This window comes from Pongo pygmaeus, chromosome X (genome assembly GCF_028885625.2).
Source record: "Pongo pygmaeus isolate AG05252 chromosome X, NHGRI_mPonPyg2-v2.0_pri, whole genome shotgun sequence".
In the NCBI taxonomy this organism is placed as follows: domain Eukaryota; kingdom Metazoa; phylum Chordata; class Mammalia; order Primates; family Hominidae; genus Pongo; species Pongo pygmaeus.
In genome coordinates this window covers 54,525,118-54,542,563 of record NC_072396.2, presented here as the reverse complement: position 1 = coordinate 54,542,563, position 17,446 = coordinate 54,525,118, and the positions used below count along the sequence as shown (strand labels likewise).

The following is a 17,446-nucleotide window of genomic DNA, read 5'->3' as shown; positions in this document are numbered from 1 at the left end:
GATCCCTAACCTCTAAATTAGTCATCTGTGGTCATTACTTCCAAGAAAATTAGTCTTATTTTTGTCTTCTGGGTATTTGGCTGAAATGCTAATCATAGCTTCATAATAAGTGCATTCCACTGTTTTCTAGAATTTCCCCGGAAATTGCCCCGTGCGAAGCCTTGCTCCGACCCCAACCGAGTTCGTGAACCAGGAGAAGTTGAGTTTGACATTGAGGTAGGATTCTGCCCTGGATCTAGTCTTCTGCTCATTCTGGTGATAGAGACAGAAGACAGATTGTCATTCTAGTTGGGAGATATGCAGGAAGGAAGACATCCTTTGCATTCATTTCCTGAATAATTTATTTTTTATTATTATTATTTTTTGAGACAGAGTCTCCTTGCTCTGTTGCCCAGGCTGGGGTACAATGGCATGATCATGGTTCACAGCAGTCTTGACCTCCAGGGCCAGCTCAGCCTTCCTAGTAGCTGGGACCACAGGCTCACACCACCAATGTAGCTAATCCTTTAAAAAAAAATTTTTTTTTGTAGAGATAGGGTCTTGCTGTGTTGCCCAGGCTGGTCTCAAACTCCTGGGCTCAAGTGATCTTTTGCCTTGGCCTCCCAAAGTGCTGGAATCACAGGGTGAGCCACTGCATACAGTGAAATATTTATTAAGTGAAAGATTGTGTGCCAAGTGCTGCTGAGCATATAAATGGAAGATTTCAATTTAGTTGAAATACCTTAAACATCCTTTAATACAGAGTAGAATAAAAGTCAGTGTGGGCCGGGCGTGGTGGCTCACGCCTGTAATCCCAGCACTTTGGGAGGCCGAGGTGGGCGTATCACGAGGTCAAGAGATCGAGACCATCCTGGCCAACATGGTGAAACCCCGTCTCTGCTAAAAAATTAGCTGGGCGTGGTGGCGCACCCCTGTAGTCCCAGCTACTTGGGAGGCTGAGGCAGAAGAATCACTTGAACCCAGGAGGCAGAGGTTGCAGTGAGCCGAGATCGTGCCACTGCACTCCAGCCTGGCGACAGAACGAGGCTCCGTCTGAAAACAAAAAATAAAGTCAGTGTGATGTAGCAGAAAGTATGTGATATAGAGTATCTGATGTGACCTTACACAAATTATTTAACTTCCCTGAGCCTTAGTTTTCTTATGTGTTTAAAATGGGAGTATACTACCTAGCTCTCAAAGATGCCTTGGAAATTAAGATAAAAGAATGAATATTCTGCTTAGTACTTGGTCTATACTTGGTGCTCAGAAGATATTAATATCAGGAGTCAGATCATCACCCCTGTACTGGGGCCTTACCAGACCAATCCTGGGCAGCTGAGGTGATACACTCTCTCTCCAACAGGAGGACTATACAACAGATGAGGACATGGTGGAAGGGGTTGAAGGCAAGCTTGGGAATGGTAGTGGCGCTGGTGGCATTCTTGATCTGCTTAAGGCCAGCAGGCAGGTGGGGGGACCTGACTATGCTGCCCTCACGTGAGTACTGGCTTTTATCTCCCCTTTCCAGGCTATCAGACAGCAACCCCCGCTCCCGCCCAAGGTGCCAGGTCAGCCAATCAGTAGATATTTATAGAGCTATTTAAAGGGACAAAGAATTATCCAGGGCATTTGGGTGAAAGAATAAAGTAGGCATGAAACCTGTCCTAAGGAACTTAAGATCTGATGGCAATAAGATGTATAGACTTCAAGAGGAATCAATTTTGGGCACTTAGGAAGTTGGGAAGAGGGGCTTGAAGAGTCATGGCAAGGAGAATTGTTACAAAACAACGAAAGGAAAGAATGCAGCATGCCTAAACAGGGAGGGAGGTGTGCCCCTTTTTTGCCACCTTGCCTGCTGTCTGTGGAGAGACTTAATGCAAAAAGGACTAGCTTTTCGTGAAAACAATCTATGATACTGTCTTGATCCTTAAGCTTAATTCCAAATTTTTCACTTTGGATGATTCTCCCGTTTTTCCTCCCACCTTGATCCTCATAGCTGTCGTCCCTCCTCCCTGAGTATTCTGATGACTGGTTTACTCTGACAGCTAAAAACAACTCCCTCAGTATTTCTCCTCTGTTCCTTGCAGTGAGGCCCCAGCTTCTCCCAGCACTCAGGAGGCCATCCAGGGCATGCTGTGCATGGCCAACCTGCAGTCCTCATCGTCCTCACCGGCTACCTCTAGCCTGCAGGCCTGGTGGACCGGGGGACAGGATCGAAGCAGTGGGAGCTCCAGCAGTGGGCTGGGCACAGTGTCTAACAGTCCTGCTTCCCAGCGCACCCCAGGGAAGCGGCCCATCAAGCGGCCAGCATACTGGAGAACCGAGAGCGAGGAGGAGGAGGAGAACGCCAGTCTGGATGAACAGGACAGCTTGGGAGCGTGCTTCAAGGATGCAGAGTATAGTAAGGACAGCTAAGCACATGGGTTCAGGCCAGAAGGGGTCTCCTCAGTCCCAGTCTCCATCCTAGTCCCAATAGAGGACAGCTTGTAGTGAACAAAGTCCTGGTCTTAAGCCTGATACTTAGTTTCTCTAAGCCGTATTTTCCTAATTTGTAAAATGGGAATATCTCACAGGTTAATGTTAAGAATTTGAGATTATGCTTACACAGATCATCTGGCACAGTTTCTCGCTCATGGGAAGCCTTCAAAAAATGGTAGTTATAATTTACTATCATCTATTTTTACTGATGTCCAACCTTTACCCCGGTGACTCTTTTTTTCTCTTGCCTGTTTGACTGCCATCATCTGTGTCATTTGTGTCCTGTATTGGCCAGTTTGTCCCTTGCAGAGATACATAATGACCTTTCAGTGGGCTTTTTACACTTAAGAGATGACTCCTTTTTTTAATCCAAGATTTTATTGAGTACCACAGTGTATCAGGCACTCTTGTATAATACAGATGACTGTATAATGTAAGTGCTTTTTATTTTTTGTTTTGTTTCGTTTTTTTTTCTTTTTTTGAGACAGAATCTCCCTTATTAACCCAGGGTGGAGTGCAGTGGTGCCATCTCAGCTCACTGCCACCTCCACCTCCTGGGTTCAAGCAATTCTCGTGCCTCAGCCTCCCGAGTAGCTGGGATTACAGGCGTGCACTATCGTGCCTGGCTAATTTTTGTATTTTTACTAGAGACAAGGTTTTGTCATGTTGGCTAGGGTGATCTCGAACTCCTGGCCTCAAGTGATCTGCCCACCTGCCTTGGTGTCCCAAAGCGCTGGGATTATAGGCGTGAGCCATCGAGCCCGGCCATTGTTTTAATATTTCAAAAGTTATACAAATATGGTTAATGCTTATTGACCAAAATTAGAAGAAGATGGAGAAAGCAAAAATTCTTTTTGACTAACACTCTTTCCTCTCTGAACCCAAAGATAACCTTTGTCATCATTTTCACGTATACCTTTTATTTTGTTGTGTTTACATTCATATGTAGACAGAAGTGTAGTTTTAGTGTGTGTGGTTCTGCAACTTGCTTAGTTTCCTTTCAATGTCAGTACAGAGATATACCTTATCAATACAGAGATCTGTCTGCTGCATAGTGTTCTGTAATATAGAAATATATCATATGTTTAATCATTCCCTACTGATTGACATTTAAGTTGTTCCTAAGTTTTTACTTTTACTAACAACGCTGCAATGAAAATTCTTACAGTAACCTTTTGTACCTGTGTGCCAGTTAATATTTTTCTAGGGAGGATAGACCTGTTGAGTTGAAGGGTATGTAGAAGACAAATGTTAATAAATAGTGCCAAATTTCCCTCCAAAAGGGCCAGTACATGATCAGTGTATGAAACATACCTGTTTGCCCATGGCCTTATCAGCAATGAATACTATCAGCCTTTTTAATTTTTGCCAACCTTATGGCAAAAGATGGTGTCTTGTTTGTTTTACGTGTTTATTGACTCTTCTTTATTCCTTTTCTGTGAATTTTCCGTTCAGTCTTTCACCCATTTTTCTATTGGGATGTTTTGTTTTTCTTATTGATTTGTAAGAGTTCTTTATATATTCTAGATGTGTTGGAGTATTTTTTGTATATTCTGGATATATTGAAAAATATTTCCTTTTAGGTTTGTGTTTAATTTTATTATGTCTTTCTAGCATGTAGATGATTTTGATTTTTACATTGTCATCTTTATCAATTTTTTTTTTTTTTTTTTTTTAGGCACAGTCTCACTCTGTCTCCCAGGCTGGAGTGCAGTGGCGCAATCATGGCTCACTGCAGCCTCAACCTTCACAATCCTACCTCAACCTCCCTGGTAGCTGGGACCATAGGTGCATGCCACCACACCCAGCTTATTTTTTGTACAGATGGGGTTTTGCCATGTTGCCCAGGCTGGTCTCAAACTCCTGGGCTCAAGTGATCCTCCTGCCTTGGTCTCCCAAAGTGCTGGGATTATAGGCGTGAGCCACTGCATCCAGCCATCTTTATCAGTTTTTAATAGTTTTTTGTATTTTATGTTTTGATTAAGAAGGCCTTCTTATATTTTCCCCTAAAACTTGTATAGGAGTTAAAATTTTAACTCTTTATCTGGAATTAAGTTTTTGTGAATTGCGGGAGGTTAGAATCTAACTTTTTTTTTTCCACATCGGTAGTCGTTTCCCCCAACACCATTTATTGACTAGTTCATCATTATCCCCCTGACTTGAAGTTCTACCTTTGTCATAAACGAAATTCCCATATATATGGGGATTTGTTTTCCACTCTAGTCCGAGTTCTGTACCTTAATAGCTATATGACCTTGGTCAGGCTAGTTAACCTCTCTATGCCTCTCTGTGATAGTCATACCTACCTCATAGGTTGTTGTGAGAGTTAAATAAATATACAGAAAGCACTTAAAACATTGCCCAGCACATGATAAGTAAGTACTGTGCATTAGATATTATTAATATTCTGTTCCATAAAATCAACTTGTCAAAACAAATTTTTATTTTACCAAACAGATGCTAAAAAAGAAAATGAAAATCAACTTGTCTATTCCTGTGACAATACCATGTTAGGTTAGTTACCACAGACTTTGTTTCTGGTAGAGCAAATCCCCTCTGCAGACCTTGCTGTGAACCTGAGGAGACCACAGATGCTCACCAAGGCTCTCATCTTTGAGCTAAGCTTTGATTTGTTTTAGGGACATGCCAGGTTCCCCTGGCCACCCGCTCTACTGTGAGCAGTCAAATCACATTGACCTGCAGCTAAGATGTCTGGACTTGATTTAACCACTCCTCTTAGAACAGCTCACTCAGCCTCTCCTCCCTCCTTCGCCTCCCTGCTTTGCCCAGCAACCGTGGAAAGGCAGCTTACCAAGGAGAGACCTCCCTACTTTTTCTTATTTTTCCAGAATTTCGAGGCTGCTGTTGAGCTTTTTCTATTCCAGGTGAATTTTAGAATCGGCTTTTCAAAGGATTGCATGGTGTTTGTGGATTAATTTATGGAGACATATCTTTCATCAGAGGCATTTCGGCTATACTGGGACTTGTGCATTCCTGAATATAACCTCGTGTCCTGAAAATTTGTGCACTAAAAACAATAAGGCATGCAAAAAGAGATTAGGGCCACAGCCCTCAAAATCTATGTGACTTTGAAGCCAAAATACAGACTCAAATAATAGCAGTCCTAAGTTAGAGCCCAATGGCATTTGTACCCGGCATTATAGTCAGTGACTTCTCTATGGCCTTAAGCTCTGGACTCAGACTTCCCTCTTTCCAAATCTGGATTCTTGAGGGCATTTGGTTAAATAGATACCGGCTTCATCAAATTAAAATCTGATCCAGGGCCTAGTCCCTATCAATCTTTTTTGGCAAAACAAAACAAAAAAAAACAGAGGGAAATGTCTTTGCAACTTCTTCATCTGCTCTGTCAGGTAGCCTGTCCCATCAGAACTAAATTTTGTAGAAAACAGTCACCATTTACTTTTTCTCTGATAGGCAAACTTGTGTGATTTTTAGTTTTTGTCTGTACGTCTTCTTATGTTGCTAAGGCTTTCTCTGTAGTTGTGAAAAAGTCTACCACTGATTGGTTGTAAACAACTATGGAAAATTGTTTTTGAACTGGTACAACTTCTGAACAGCATTGAAATCATTGTTTTGTCTTTTTGTTGTTTGTTTGTTTGTTTGTTTTGAGACCGAGTCTCACTTTGTCGCCCAGGGTGGAGTGAAGTGGTGTGATCTGGGCTCACTGCAATCTCTGCCTTCCTGGTTCAAACAGTTCTCCTGCCTTGGCCTCCCAAATAGCTGGGATTACAGGCACACGCCACCACGCCTGGCTAATTTTTTGTATTTTTAGTAGAGACAGGTTTTCACCACGTTGGCCAGGCCGGTCTTGAACTCCTGACCTCAAGTGATCCACCCGCCTCAGCCTCCCAGAGTGCTGGGATTACAGGTGCGAGCCACCAGGCCCAGCCAGACATCTTTCTCTTGTTTACCTTTTGGGTATGAGCAGCAGCCATCTTATGTTTCTGTCTTCAAACATAGTCTGTCTCTATTTATTCAGGTCTTCTTGTATGTATCTCTTCTTTGGTTTATTTCTTCTTCAGTTTATTTCTAGAAATTTTATTTTGGTTCGTAAAATTGGCGTCTTTTTATGTATTACATTTTCTAATTGGCTGTTGCTAATATGGAGGACAATAGTTGATTCTTTCCCATATCAATCCTGTATTGGACCACCTTATTATACTGTTATTAGTTCTATTTGCTTTCAGTTTATTGTCTTGAGTTCTTGAGGTAGATGATCTGTGTGTCCTGTATTAGTTTGATAGGGCTGCCATAACAAAATATCACAGACTGGGTGGCTTAAACAACAGAAAGTTATTTCCTTACACTTTTGGCAGCTGAAAGTTGAAGATCAAGGTGCTGGCAGAGTTGGTTTTTCCTGAGGTCTCTGCTTGGCTTGCAGATGGCCTTCCTCTTGCTGCCTCTTCATGTGGTCGTACCTCTGTGCATACACGCCCATGATGTCTCTCTGTATGTCCTAGTCACCACCTCTTATAAGACCACCAGTCAGATTGGTTTAGGGCCTACTCTAATGGTCTCATTTTAACTTAATTATTTCTTAAAAGGCTCTATCTCTAAATATAGTTACATTCTGAATACTAGGGGGTAGGTCTTCACCATATGAATTTTAGGGGACACCATTCAACCTATAACATCCTCCTCCTCTCCAGTATTCATACCTCTAGCTTCCAGTTTTATTACAGTGTTGAGTCATAGTGGTGATGGGGGCATCCTTGTGCTGTTTTCAGACTTTAAAGGGAATACTGCCAGTCTTTCTCCACTCAATATATAGGTCTCTGTTCAACTACTCTCATAGAGTTCAGGGGAGTCTCTAGCTATTTATTTATTTATTTAGACACAGTCTCGCTCTGTCACCCAGGCTGGAGTGCAGTGGCGCAATTTCGGCTCACTGTAGCCTCCACCTCCTGGGCTCAAGTGATTCTCCTACCTCAGCCTCCCGCATAGCTGGGACTGCAGGTGCACGCCACCACTCCTGGTTAATTTTTGTGTTTTTAGTGGAAACAGGGTTTTGCCATGTTGCCCAGGCTAGCTTTACTTTACAAGGTTTTTGTTTGTTTTAAAATCAAGAATCAAATTAGGTTTTATCAAATAATTTTGGCATATTTGGACATAAATACATAGTTTTTCTGTGTTAATTTGTTAATACACTGAATGACATTAATAGAATTACTAATTTTGAATCGATATTTTCTTGAGATTAGCTGTACTTGTACTTGGTCGTGGTGTTTAACAATAGTTCATCTAGTTTATTTGATTGCTAGTCTTTTCAAAAACTAGTTTTTTGGCTTTATTGATCATCTCTAGTGTTTGGTATTTTATTCTCTTTTTAATTTTTCTGTATTCAACATCTTGAGTTGAAAGCTCTGTTGATGTATTTTCAATCTGCTTTTTGGTAAAGCGTTTTTTAAATTTTATTTATTTATTTATTTTTGAGACAGAGTCTCACTCTGTCACCCACGCTGGGGTGCAGTGGTGCGATCTCGGCTCACTGCAACCTCTGCCTCCTGGATTCAAGCGATTCTTCTGCCTCAGCCTCCTAAGTAGCTGGGATTAGAGGTGTACGCCACCACGCCCAGCTAATTTTATGTATTTTTAGTTGAGACAGGGCTTCGCCATATTGGCCAGACTGGTCTCAAACTCCTGACCTCAGGTGATCCACCCGCCCTCAGCCTCCCAAAGTGCTGGGATTATAGGCGTGACCCACCGTGCCCAGCCTGAAATTTTATTTTTTAAATTAACATGAAATAAAATTGACTCTCTTGGTATACACATGTTTATATTCTTCCAGCCACCATAATCAGGATACAGAGCCCTTTGATCACTCCCTAACCTCCTTTGTGTTACTACCCCCTTTGTAGTCATGCCTTCCCTCTACTCCCGAGCAACCACTGATCTGCTCTCTTGTCACTGTGGTTTTTGCCTTTGCCAGAATGTCATATAAATGGAATTATGCAGTATGTAATATTTTGAGACTGGCATCTTTTGCTTACCATAATGCCTTTTTTTTTTTTGAGATGGAGCCTCGCACTGTCACCTGGGCTGGAGGGCAATGGCATGATCTTGGCTCACTGCAACCTTTGCCTTCCGGATTCATGTGAATCTCCTGTCTCAGCCTCCTGAGTAGCTGGGATTAAAGGCGCATACCACCACACCTAGCTGATTTTTTGTATTTTTAGTAGAGACGGGGTTTCACTATGTTGGCCAGACTGGTCTCGATCTCCTGACCTCGTGATCCGCCCGCCTCAGCCTCCCAAAGTGCTGGGATTACAGGCATAAGCCACTGCACCCGGCCCACCATAATGGCTTTAATATTCATTCATGTTGTTGCATATCAAAAGCTTGTTCTTTTTTATTGCTGAGTAATATTCCATTGTATGGATTATACCCATTGAAGGTCATTTCAGTTGTTTCCACTTTGGGGTGATTACAAATAGAGCTGCTGTGAACATTCAAGTATAGGTTCTTGTGTGAATGAGTTTTCATTTTTCTAGGGTAAATAGCTGGGAATGGGATTCCTGGGCAGTATGTTTTAACTTTACAGGAAACCACTGGCTGGGCGTGGTGGCTCGCGCCTGTAATCCCAGCACCTTGGGAGGCCAAGGCGGGCAGATCATGAGGTCAGGAGCTCAAGACCAGCCTGGCCAATATGGTCAAACCCTGTCTCTACTAAAAATACAAAAAATTTAGCCAGGTGTGGTGGCATGTGCCTGTAGTCCCAGCTACTCAGGAGGCTGAGGCAGAAGAATTGCTTCAACCTGGGAGGTGGACGTTGCAGTGAACCGAGATTGCGCCACTGCACTCCATCCTGGGGGACAGAGTGAGACTCCATCTCCAAAAAAAAAAAAAAAGGCCAGGTGCAGTGTCTCACGCCTGTAATCCCAGCACTTTGGGAGGCCAAGGCAGGCAGATCACAAGGTCAGGAGATCGAGACCATCCTGGCTAACACGGTGAAACCCCATCTCTTCTAAAAATACAAAAAATTAGCCAGCCGTGGTGTCGGGCGCCTGTAGTCCCAGCCACTCAGGAGGCTGAGGCAGGAGAATGGCGTGAACCCAGGAGTCGGAGCTTGCAGTGAGCCGAGATTGCACCACTGTACTCCAGCCCGGGCGACAGAGTGAGACTCTGTCTCAGAAAAAAAAAAAAAAAAGCTACTGAACTGTTTCCCAGAATGGTTGTTTTACATTCCCACTAGCAATATGTGGAATTCCAGTTGCTCTACATACTCATCAGCCCTTGGTTTTGTCAATATAGTTATTTTAATCATCCTAATAAGTATGTAGTGATAGCTCATTTAGTGGTTCATCTAATGGCTAATGATAATAAACAACTTTCTGTGTGTTCGCCATTCATATATCCTCTTTTTTAAAGTGTCATTAAACAGACATTTAAATGCATTGTTGAGATTTCTTGTTCAGGATTTAACTATGAATTTTTCTTTTTGTTTTCTTTTCTTTGTTTTTTTGAGCCACTCTTGCTCTGTCACCCAGGCTGGAGTGCAATGGCACGATCTCGGCTCACTGCAACCTCTGCCTTCTGGGTTCATGTGATTCTCATGCCTCAGCCTCCTGAGTAGCTGAGACTATAGGTGCGCGCCACCATTCCCCAGCTAATTTTTTTTTTTTTTCTAGTAGAGATGAGGTTTCACCATGTTGGCCAGGCTGGTCTTGAACTCCTGACCTTAAGTAATCCACCTGCCTTGGCCTCCCAAAGTGCTGGGATTATAGGCATGAGCCACCACACCCGGCCTGGATTTATTTTCTTTAGTAGATAGGGAATTTTCAGGTTATCTGTTTGATTTTAGGTGAGTTATTTATTTATTTTTTAAGACTAGCCAAGTGCAGTAGTGAAAAGAGGGGAAAGAGTTTGGGTGAGTTTTTATAGTTTGTATCTTTCAAGGAATTGGTCCATTTCATATAACTTACAGAATTTATGGGCATAGAGTTGTTTGTAGAATTCCCATATTATTCTTTAAATGTCTGTGGGGTCTTTAGTGATATCCCCCTTTTCCCTTCTCATTCTTGATATTGGTAAATGGTTTCTTCTGTTTTTTTTCCTTTGCCATTCTTCCTGGCACTTTATCTTTTTTTTTTTTTTTTTTTTTTAAGTGTTTTTAGGGCTACAGGTGCATGCCACTGGCTGATTTTTTATTTTTATGGAGATGGGGGTATCACTGTGTTGCATAACCTTGTGTCAAACTCCTGACCTCAAGTGATCATCTGTTCTGGACCTCCCAAAGTGCTGAGATTACAAGTGTGAGCCAGGCCTTATTGTGTCAATTTAATGGATCCTTTCAGTATTTTTGGTTTCATTTTCTATGTTTTATCTTTGGCAGTTACATTCCACTCTTAATGTAGTTAAGATTGCTGTAGTTTTATTTTATTCTTTTTCTAATTTCAGAGATGATCATTTAGATTATTTATTTGAGACCTTTTTCATTTCTTTTTTGCTATTTTTACTTTTATTCTATTTTTTTTTTTTTTTTTTTTGAGACAGTCTTGTTCTGTCACCCAGTCTGGAATGCAGTGGCACAGTCTCGGCTCGCTCCAACCTCTGCCTCCCAGGTTCAAGTGGTTCTCCTGCCTCAGCCTCCCGAGTAGCTGGGATTACAGTCACGCGCCACCACGCCCAGCTAATTTTTGCATTTTTAATAGAGACGGGATTTCACCAGGCTCGTCTCGAACTCCTGACCTCAAGTGATCCGCCCTCCTTGGCCTCCCAAAGTACTGGGATTAAAGGCGTGAGCCACCATGCCCAGCCTTTTTTTTTGTTTTGGTATTTTATAAAGTTGATATATTAACAGCATATTGTATATATTTTGGGGATACATGTGATATTTTGATACATATATACAATGTGTAATGATGAAGTTAGGCTTAGTGATATATCTATCATCAAACCTTTATCTTTGTGTCAGAAACATTATAATTCTCTTCTAGCTGTTTTGAAATATGCAGTAAATTATTAACTGTAATTTCCTGACTGTACTATTGAATGCTAGAATTTATTCCTTCTATCTAACTGTATTTTTGTACCCATTAACCAACTATTTTTCATCCCCCGCTTCCTTTCCCAGCCTCTGTAACCACCATTCTACTCTCCACCTCTGTGAGATCCACTTTTTTAGCTCTCACATATGAGTGAGAACAGGCGATATTTGTCTGCCTATTCCTGGCTTATTTCACTTAATATAATGACCTCCATTTTCATTCATTTTACTGCAAGTGACAGGATTTCATTTGTTTTAATGGCTAAATAATATTCCATTGTTTATATATACCACATTTCTTAATTTTACTCATTTGTCCATTGATGGACACTTAGGTTGATTCCATATCTTGGCTATTGTGAATAGTATTGCAGTGAACATGGGAATGCAGATATCTCTTTGATATACTGATTTCTTTCCTTTTGGATATGCCCAGCAGTCAAATTGCTGGATCATATGGTAGTTCTATTTTTACTTTTTCGAGACACCTCCATACTGTTTTCTATGATAGTTGTACTACCTTATATTCCCACCAACAGTGTATGAATGTTCCTCTTTCTCCAAATGCTGAAGAGTAACAAATCCTCTCCAGCATTTGTTACTTTTTGTCTTTTGGATAATAGCCATTCTAACTGAGGTGAGATGATTTCTCATTGCAGTTTTGATTTCTATTTCCCTGATGATGAGTGATATTGGACATTTTCCCCATATACCTGTTGGACATTTTTTTTCCAACTTTTATTTTAAGTTCTGGGGTACATGTGCAGGATGTGCAGGTTTTTTACATAGGTAAACGTGTGCCATGGTGGTTTACTGCACAGACCAACCTATCACCTAGGTATTAACCCCAGCATCCATTAGCTGTTCTTCCTTATACTCTACTTCCCCACCACTGACAGGCCCTAGTATATGTTGTTCCCCCCCTCCCATGTGTCCATGTGTTCTCGTCGTTCAGCTCCCACTTACAGGTGAGAACATGTGGTATTTAGTTTTCTGTTCCTGTGTTAGTTTGCTGAGAATAACAGCTTCCAGCTCCGTCCATGTCCCTGCAATGGGTGTGATGTCGTTCCTTTTTATGACTGCATAGTATTCCATGCTGTATATGTACCAGCTTTTCTTTATCCAGTCTATCATTGATGGGCATTTTGGTTGATTCCATGTCCTTGCTATTGTGAATACTGCTGCAGTGAACATACGTATGCACGTATCTTTATAATAGAATTATTTATATTCCTTTGGGTATATACCCAGTAATAGGATTACTGGGTCAAATGGTAGTTCTGCCTCTAGATCTTTGAGGAATCACCATGCTGTCTTCCATAATGCTTGAACTAATTTACACTCTCACCAACAGTGTAAAAGCGTTCCTTTTTCTCTGCATCCTCACCAGCATCTGTTGTTTTTTGAGTTTTTAATTGCCATTCTGCTGGTGTGAGATAGTGTCTCATTGTGGTTTTGATTTGCATTTCTCTAATGATCAGTGATGTTGAGCTTTTTTTCATATGATGGCCGCATGAATGTCTTCTTCTTCTTCTTTTTTTTTTTTTTTTGAGATGGAGTCTGGCTCTGTCACCCAGGCTGGAGTGCAGTGGCATAATCTCGACTCACTGCAAGCTCCGCCTCCCAGGTTCATGCCATTCTCCTGCCTCAGCCTCCCGAGTAGCTGGGACTGGGACTACAGGTACCTGCCACCACGCTCGGCTAATTTTTTTGTATTTTTAGTAGAGACTGGGTTTCACCGTGTTAGCCAAGATGGTCTTGATCTCCTGACCTCGTGATCCATCCGCCTCGGCCTCCCAAAGTGCTGGGATTACAGGTGTGAGCCACCGCGCCCGGCCGAATGTCTTCTTTTTAGTGGGGTTGTTTTCTTATAAATTTGTTTAAGTTCCTCTTAGACTCTGGATATTATACCTTTGCCAGATGGATATATTGCAGAAATTTTCTCCCATTCTGTAGGTTGTCTGTTCACTCTGATGATAGTTTCTTTTGCTGTGCAGAAGCTCTTTAATTTAATTAGATCCCATTTGTCAATTTTTACTTTTGTTGCAATTGCTTTTGGCATTTTTGTCATAAAATCTTTGCCTGTGCCTATGTCCTGAATGGTATTGCATTGATTTTCTTCTAGGGTTTTTATAGTTTTTGGGTTTTACATTTAGGTCCTTCATTCATGTTGCGTTACTTTTTGTATATGGTATAAGGAAGGGATCCAGTTTTAATTTTCTGCATATGGCTACCTGGTTCTCCCCAGCACCACTTATTAAATAGAGAATCCTTTCTCTATTGCTTGTTTTTGTCAGGTTTGTTGAAGATTAGATGTTTTTAGGTGTGTGGTCTAACTTCTGGGTTCTCTGTTCTGTTCATTGGTGTATGTGTCTGTCTTTGTACCAGTCGCATGCTGTTTTGGTTACTGTAGCCTTGTGGTATGAAGTCGGATAGCGTGATGCCTCCAGCTGTAATTCTTTTTGCTTCGGATTGTCTTGGCTATTTGGGCTCTTTTTTCATTCAATATGAATTTTCAAGTGGTTTCTTCTAATTCTGTGAAGAATGTCAATAGTGGTTTAATGGGAATAGCATTGAATCTGTAAATTACTTTGGGCAGCATGGCCATTTTCACGATATTGATTCTTTCTGTCCAGGAGCATGGAATATTTTTCCATTTGTTGGTATCCTCTCTCATTTCCTTGAGCAGTGGTTTGTAGTTCTCCTTGAAGAGGTCCTTCATTTCCCTTGTTATCTGTATTCATAGGTATTACATTGTTTTTGTAGCGTTTGTGAATGGGAGTTCATTCATGATACGGCTCTCTGCTTGTCTGTTGGTGGTGTAAAGAAATGCTTGTGATTTTTGCACATTGATTTTGTATCCTGAGACTTTGCTGAAGTTGCTTATCAGCTGAAGAAGCTTTTGGGCTGAGATGATGGGGTTTTCTATATATAGGATCATGTCATCTGAAAACAAAGATAATGTTACTTCCTCTCTCCCTGTTTGAATACCCTTTATTTCTTTCTCTTGCCTGGTTGCCCTGGCCAGAACTTCCAATGCTATGTTGAATAGGAGTGGCGAGAGAGGGCATTCTTGTCTTGTGCCAGTTTTCAAGAGGAATGCTTCCATCTTTTGCCCATTCAGTATGATATTGGCTGTGGGTTTTTCATATATGGCTCTTATTATTTTGAGGTATGTTCCTTCAATACCTAGATAATTGAGAGTTTTTAACATGAAGGGTTGTTGAATTTTATCAAAGATATTTTCTGCATCTATTGAGATAATCATGTTTTTGACTTTAGTTCTGTTTATGTGATGAATTACATTTATTGATTTGCGTATGTTGAACCAACTTTGCATCCCAGGGATGAAGCCAACCTGATGGTGGTGGATAAGCTTTTAGATGTGCTGCTGGATTCAGTTTGCTCATATTTTATTGAGGATTTTTGCATCAGTGTTCCTCAGGGATGTTGGCTTGAAGTTTTCTTGTTCTTTTTTCTTTTTTTTTTTTTGAAACGGCATCTCGCCTTGTCACCAGGTTGAAGTGCAGTGATATGAGCTCTGCTCACTGCAACCTCCACCTCCTGGGTTCAAGTGATTCTCCTGCCTCAGCCTCTCGAGTAGCTGGAACTACAGGTGCGTACCACTATGCCCAGCTAATTTTTGTATTTTTAGTAGAGATGGGGTTTCACCATGTTGGCCAGGATGGTCTTGATCTCTTGACCTCGTGGTCTGCCCACCTCGGCCTCCCAAAGTGCTGGGATTACAGGTGTGAGCCACCGCAGCCGGCCGAAGTTTTCTTTTTTTGTTGTATCTCTGCCAGGTTTTGGTATCAGGATGATGCTGGCCTCATAAAATGAGTTAGGGAGGAGTCCCTTCTTTTCAATTTTTTGGAATAGTTTCAGTGGAAATGGTACCAGCTCTTCTTTGTACCTGTGGTGAAATTCAGCTATAAATCTCTTTTCTAGTTTATGTGCATAGAGATATTTATAGTATTCTCTGATGGTTGTTTGTATTTCTGTGGTGTCAGTGGTGATATCTCCCTTATCATTTCTGATTGTGTCTGTTTGATTTTCTCTCTTTTGTTCTTCATTAGTCTGGTTAGTGGTCTATCTATTTTATTAATTTTTTCAAAAAAGAAGCTCCTGGATTTGTTGATTTTTTTTTTTTTTTTTTGAAGGGTTTTTCGTGTCTCTGTCTCCTTCAGTTCAGCTCTGATCTTGGTGGTTTCTTGTCTTCTGTTAGCTTTGGGATTTGTTTGCTCTTGGTTCTCTAGTTCTTTTAGTTGTGAATTTTGAGATCTTTCTAGCTTCTTGATGTGGGCATTTAGTGCTATAAATTTCCTTCTTAACACTGGTTTAGCTGCGTCCCAGAGATTCTCATACATTGTCTCTTTGTTCTCATTAGTTTCAAAGAACCTCTTGATTTCTGCCTTAATTTCATTATTTACCCAGGAGTCATTCAGGAGCAGGTTGTTCAGTTTCCATGTAGTTGTGTGGTTTCGAGTGAATTTCTTAGTTTTGAGTTCTAATTTTATTGTGCTGTGGTCTGAGAGACTGTTATGATTTCAGTTCTTTTGCATTTGCTGAGGAGTGTTTTACCTCCGATTATGTGATCAATTTTAAAGTGCCGTGTGGTGATGAGAAGAATATATATTTTGTTGTTTTTGGGTGGAGAGTTCTGTAGATATCTATCAGGTCCACTTGATCCAGAGCCGAGTTCAGGTTCTGAATATCTTTGTTAATTTTCTGTCTAGATGGTCTGTCTAATATCGTCAGTGGGGTATTAAAGTCTCCCACTATTATTGTGTGGGAGTCTAAGTTTCTTTGTAGGTCTCTAAGAACTTGCTTTACGAATCTAGGTGCTCCTATATTGGGTACATATATATTTAGGATAGTTAGCTCTTCTTGTGGAATTGAACCCTTTGCCATTATGTAATGCCCTTCTTTGTCATTTTTGATCTTTGTTGGTTTAAAGTCTGTTTTGTCAGAAACTAGGATTGTGACCCCTGCTGTTTTCTGTTTTTCATTTGCTTGGTAAATTTCCCTCCATCCCTTCGTTTTGAGCTTATGTGTGTCTGCACTTAAGATGGATCTCCTGAAGACAGCATACTGATGGGTCTTGACTCTATCCAGCTTGCCATTCTGTGTCTTTTAATTGGGGCATTTAGCCCATTTACATTTAAGGTTAATATTGTTATGTGTGAATTTAATCCTGTCATCATGATGGTAGCTGGTTATTTTATAGACTTGTTTATATGGTTGCTTCATAGTGTAACTGGTCTGTGTACTTCAGTGTGTTTTTATACTGGCTGGTCACGGTTTTTCCTTCCTATATTTAGTACTTCCTTTAGGAGCTTCTGTTGGCTATTTCTGTGTCCTTTTTTGAGAAATGTCTGTTCTGGTATTTCGCCCATTTTTAAATTGGATTATTTGTTTTTTGCTATTGAGTTCCTTATATATTTTAGTTATTAATCCCTTGTCAGATGGATAGTTTGCAGATATTTTCTCCCATTCTGTGGGTTGTCTCTGCACTTTGTTGATTGTTTCTTTTGCTGTATAGAAGCTTTTTGGCTTAATGTAATTATATTTGTGTATTTTGCATTTGTTGCCTGTGCTTTTGAGTTCTTACTCCAAAACAATCTTTGCCCAGACCAATGTCCTATAGCATTTCCCCAGTATTTTCCTGTAGTAGTTTCATAGTTTCAGGTCTTACATTTAAGTCTTTAATCCATTTTCAATTGATTTTTTTGTATATGGCGAGAGATAAAGGTCTAGTTTCATTCTTTTGCATATGGGTATTCGGTTTTCCTGACACCATTTGTTGAAGAGACTGTTCTTTCCCCAGTGAATGTTCTTGGTGCCTTCGTGGAAAGTGAGTGGACCGTAAGTGCGTGGATTTATTTCTGGATTTTCTATGCTGTTCCATTGGCCCATGTATCTGTTTTTGTGCCAGTACCATGCTGTTTTTGGTTACTGTAGCTTTGTAATATAATTTGAAAT

General features: G+C 40.9%; 1 protein-coding gene across 7 annotated transcripts in view; it reads left to right on the top strand.

Annotated features, from left to right (window-relative positions):
• PHF8 (PHD finger protein 8) overlaps window positions 1-17,446 on the top strand; it is a 103,182-nt gene that overhangs the window by 57,439 nt on the left and 28,297 nt on the right. For all 7 annotated transcript variants that reach the window (XM_054471290.1, XM_063660517.1, XM_063660514.1 and 4 more), the window contains 3 exons: window positions 131-216; window positions 1,343-1,476; window positions 2,067-2,380. In XM_054471290.1, coding sequence (XP_054327265.1) covers window positions 131-216; window positions 1,343-1,476; window positions 2,067-2,380 — 534 coding nt within the window. The remainder of the gene's footprint in view (window positions 1-130; window positions 217-1,342; window positions 1,477-2,066; window positions 2,381-17,446) is intronic.